The sequence below is a fragment of the Condylura cristata genome, unplaced genomic scaffold, assembly GCF_000260355.1.
Source record: "Condylura cristata isolate star-nosed mole 26May11 unplaced genomic scaffold, ConCri1.0 scaffold00019, whole genome shotgun sequence".
NCBI lineage: Eukaryota > Metazoa > Chordata > Mammalia > Eulipotyphla > Talpidae > Condylura > Condylura cristata.
Window position 1 is genome coordinate 15,422,860 of NW_004567120.1, and position 5,251 is coordinate 15,428,110.

The window sequence follows — 5,251 nt, forward strand, 5'->3', positions numbered from 1 at the left end:
GAGAGGTCTGCCACGCCATGTGGTCTCCTCCGGGGCAGGCGGGAATTGAACTCATGCGGAAGTGGCTTTTTAGCTTCTCAGTGCAGTGCTTTAACCCGCTGCGCCACCAGGGAGGGCCCCAAATATTTATTTTTGACGCTATTGTAAATTGAATTGTTTTCTCTATTTCTCTTTAGGTATTTCATTGTTAGTGCATATACGTTTGACTAATTTTTTTATGTTGTCTTTGCATCCTGTAACTTGACTGAATTTATTAATCTATTTTTTGGTGGAGTCTAGCTAGCATTTTCTCTGTATAAAGTCTTATCATCTGCAAAAAAACCTTCTTCCTTTCTAGTTTGGATGTCTTTTAGTATGTCCCCATTCCTAGTTTCTCTTGCTGTGACTTCCAGTACTGTGTGGAATAGGACTGATAACAGAGCTTTCTTCCTAATTAAGAAGAAACGCTCTCAGCTTTTTGCCAATGAATATAACACAAGCTATGGGCTTGTCATACATTCTTTATTATGTTGAAGTGTGTTCCTTCTATACCCAGTTTATTGAGAGGTCCACATTGCATTTGAATTGTTTTGCCTTCTTTGTCTCCAATCTGTAATAATTCCTTTGTCTCTCGTGACCTTGGCATATTTGAAGACAATAGGTTAGTTATTTTTTAATTGTCTCTCAATTTTTGAATTGCTTACTGTCTTCTAGTGATTAAATTCACTGCCCACTGTTTCTGGCAAGTATACAGAAATGATATTGTGTACTTCTCTACCAATCCTGCTATTATAATAAAGTACAGGATGTCTATGTCTTAACTTTGCTTACTTGGCTAAGGTGGTATCTGCCAAACTTCTTGTTTTAAAGTTACTATTTTTTTGTAATTATTATCTTATGGAGATACACATGGGAACTATCTAAATGTCCTGTTTCTCATCATAACTTTATCCACTAATTTTAGCAATCATGATGCTTCTTGCTTGCATAATTATTACTAAAATGTATGCCAAATGTTGATTTTCTATTTCCATCTTTCTATGTTAATTAATATTCTATCTAAAGAAACAACTATTTTTTTCTCCATACTTAGTTTATTTTTTATACTAGTACGGACTCATAGGTATTTCTTGTATTCTATAATATTATTCTTATAATTTATTCATTGTTTAGATTGTCCTAGATTTGGTCATTGGGAACTCCTTCAAGTTGGTTTCTGATTTTTTTTCAATATGCCTCATCCTTTTTTTTTTTGTATTCTTCCCTTTTGGTACTACAAGATTTTCTAGGACGTGAACTGGCAAACTTTTCCTATAAAGGGCCACAATGTAACTTATTTTAGGCCTTTAGAGGCCATAGGTCTCTAATTTTACTTATTTTTTGGTCTGTCTTACAACTTTTTTAAAATGTGAAAAATACTTTTATTTATGCATTTAGCTTGCAGGTTGTGGTTTGACATAAACTAGAATCTAGGTTTATCTTGTACTGTCTTTACCTTAGCCCTTTGCCCTAGATTAACCGTTTCTTTGAGGGGAAGTGATTTTATTGGAGTGCACTATTTTGAAATCAAGATCTAGACACTAGGTTTACTCATTGCTATTGGGATGTCATTGCTATGGCCTTTTCATTGGACAAAACTAGGAAATAGATTATGTGCTCTCACAAAGACACACACATACAGCCATTCTGTCTAAAAAACAGTGAGCTCATACTGATACATCTAATTCTAATCCAGCATCACAAGTTAATTCTAGCCTTCTCCTTTCCTTATTTAACTTCTTTCTCTGACAGAAACTGGACTCTCCTTATACACAGCATAGTTACTTATTTTTCAGTCCTAGAATAAACATAAAATAATTTCAACACTGCTATCTTACTCTTTGTAAAAAACAATTTCACTAGTTACTCTACTATTCTTTTAGTTTTTTTGGCGTTTTTAAAATAGATTTATTTATTTGTACATATAAGAACTGGGGTACAGACCAGAGGTGTGGGGGTGAGAGGATTCACCAGAGACAGAGTGGGGAGCAGAACAGGCAGATCTATTGAAATACACTGCTGAGGGGAACAGTGGGTGAGACAGGAGAGGTCTGTTGTGCTATGTGGGTCAGCTCCCTGCCTGGGGATTGAACTCCTGCTGCAATGGCTGCAGATAGCCTCATTGTGCTGTGTTTTAACCCTTTGCACCACCAGGGAGAAACCCCCCCCCTCCAGTTTTTACTCTTATAAGATACAGTCAAAATTCTGAAAATTCTGTTTCCCAGAGTTACTTAGGTTCTTTTCTTCCCTACTCTCTTCAGGACAGTTATATATTTCATAAAATTATGTTAATTTATTATTGATTATATTACTATTTTGGCAATCTCTCCCCTCCCCACTTCCTGATTGGTCTGTCCATCCATCCATCCAAATAAAAAAGCCTAGATAACTCTTGATTTCACTTATATATGGAATATAGAGAAACTTAACAAAGGGTCAGTTAAAAACAAACCAATAATAAACTCTTACTATCTGACTGCAAAACTGAGTCAACCAGAAGTGGGTGGTGGGGTCAGAGTAGGGCAGGGAAGGGGCTTAATGGAACTTGGTTGAGGATTGTTGGAGCACTGGTGGCAGGTAGGGTGTAAAAGAACACATTTTTAGAGGTTTGAACCTATAATCCTGGAGCAGATACAAAGATGTAATCCCAAGTTTATTTCAATAAACATAGTTTGGTGAGAAAAGAAAAAAATGAAGTGCCCAGATAATTGAAATGTGATGCTATGCTAGGTTAGAAATTTAATGATTTCTTAAGGATAGAAAAGAAGCAGAAGTCATAAATTTTGCACTTAAAGCGATATAATCTAAGAGGTAAGAACACTTGTGAATCAGAAGACAGTAAATGTAAATCAAAGTAATAATGCCATGTGTACTTTAAAAAAAAGATTTATTTATTTATGTGTGGAAGAACTGGGGTGTAGGCCAGAGGCGTGGCAGGGTTGGGGGAAGATGAGATTATTCATCAGAGACAGAGTGGGGAACAGAACAAGCCTGAAATGCACTGCTAAAGGGGAGCAGCTGACAAGACAGGAGAGGTCTTCTGTGCCAGTTAGGTGAGCTCCCCGCCAAGCTTCTGTGGTGGGCCTTCAAGGTGGTAATGCTGAGACTTAACCGCAGGCCACCACGAGGCCTCGTGTGCTTTTTGAAAGACTTTATATAAATAAATAACAATCATGAAATGAAAATGGAATAAATGAAATAATCAGAGTAGCATGGAAATAGACAAAAAAGGCTTCTTGGACATAAGTGTTGATTTTTGTCTTATAGAAGAAAGGCATAAGATCATCCTAAAATTGCCATTTCTTTTTAAAGATGAAAATCTACAGCTGGTAAACCATGAAGCAAGTTCTGTGGCAGTGGATGTTGTTCCTCATGTTGATAATCCAACCTTTGAAGAAGATGAAGCTCCTAACCAAGAGGCCGCTGTTCGAGAAATTAAATCATAAATCTGTGTCAATAGAAAACTTGACCATTTAGTAATAACAGAACTGCCAATCAGGGCCTAGTTTACTATTAATGAACTGGATAAACTTAATAAAATAAGAATGACACTGAAAGTGCTGAGATGACTAATATTATTGCTATAGTTGAATGGCTGAAAATATTTAACCTATTAACTTTTTTCCACAAACTCATTATAATGTTTTTCATAGGCAAGTTTCCTCTCAATAGTGATAGCAACATTTTTAAACATTCAAAATTGTCTTCAAGTAGTCATATTTTTCATTTATAAGAATTTTCTTATAAAAACATGTTGCTTTTAAAATGTGGAGTAATTGTAATCACTTTATTTTATGATAATATCTTAGTTAAAAATACTACTATTTTAGCTTGGGCTCTATGTGTCAGGGTTTTTCTCCAGGTGCTTATATTGATCTGGAAATGTAATGTACAAAGCAATGCAAACTTAGACTAGTATTTCATGAAATGTCTATTTAAATGTCTACATTAAGTTGATAGAACAAGATTAAAGCAAACTATTCCTTTTAACTATTCTTTTAAAGTTAGGCTAAATGTACTTAATGTGAGTGTTGAGCATATTTTATCAGAGAATATTTACTGGAGTATATTGATTGGTATGTTAGTGACACCAATTTGACAGAAGATGATAGACAAAATTTTCTTATAAAAATTCTGTGTAATACATCTCAAACTTTTACTATTTTCAAAAGCAGAGTATGTAAATTACCATCCTATTTGAAAATGATAAGTTACACAAAGATTTGTAATTGATCTTTGTGTATGAATGAATCTACAGAAATGAATCTGTAGAAAATGTTTTCCAAGCAACTTTGAAAATTGAGTTTATATTTTACCTAAATGGGCTAAAATTACACTAGATAAATAAAAATGCTATCCATGTTGCTATAAATTTCATGAATGCATTTTCTTGGTGTTCAAAAAAGAATCAAGGGAGTGGGGAGAATTCCAGGTGCCTTAATATAAAGTTTGAAGCTTCATTCACCAAAGTTAAATAGAGCTAATTAAAAAATGCACTTTATTTGTATTCTGTGTGGCTTATCTTTGGTTTTAGAATTATGTTTCCAGTATAAATTCCAGCAGAATTTAGGCAAAAGCAGAATAGACATATTTTGTTTGCTGAGTGTAGAATGGATGAAACCATTGCATTCTTGTACAATGATTTGAAATGCTGTAAATATGTTCCGATTTGTATTGATTCTCTTTAAATATAAAATGTAAATAAAATATTCCAATAAAATGTTGTGTCTGGTGTTTAACTATCATGTACTAGCTTTTCACATGTGCTTGGTTTGGGATGAAAAATGGTTGGATGTAAATGGTCATTGATATCTTTGATCAATAAAACAAACATTAGCATGATAAGATTTACATGTTTCATTACACAGAGAGGAACTGCTGCCATTGTAATATCACTTACTGAACCTACCATGGATTATTTGAAATCTCAGTAAGACAGAGAATTAAGATGACTACCACTTACAAGGTTAGAAAAAGACATTGATGCAGGCCACCTTTATACTACCCAAGTTACAAGGCCATTTTTATTACTACAATTTTCTTTTCCTTCATTCCTCTCTTTGCCAGTGTGATTGCTAGGATGCTGTTAGTGAATTAAGTGCATCTTTCTTTTGTCAATCATTTTAAGAATAAACATATTTAGATCACGTAAGAATCATGATTATCAAGCCAGGGTACCTATGTTTTATGTGGCCATATACCAAGTGTATGTGTGTGTGGTGCCATACTTTTT

At 34.2% G+C, this 5,251-nt stretch overlaps 1 protein-coding gene across 1 annotated transcript in view; it reads left to right on the forward strand.

Moving 5' to 3' along the window:
- Positions 1-4,738, forward strand: part of RNF128 (ring finger protein 128, E3 ubiquitin protein ligase) — an 88,722-nt gene extending 83,984 nt beyond the window's left edge. Inside the window, exon 7 of the mRNA XM_004685675.2 lies at positions 3,331-4,738. Within this exon, the coding sequence (XP_004685732.1) occupies positions 3,331-3,464 (134 nt within the window). The 3' untranslated portion in view covers positions 3,465-4,738. The remainder of the gene's footprint in view (positions 1-3,330) is intronic.
- The last annotated feature ends 513 nt before the right edge of the window (positions 4,739-5,251 follow it).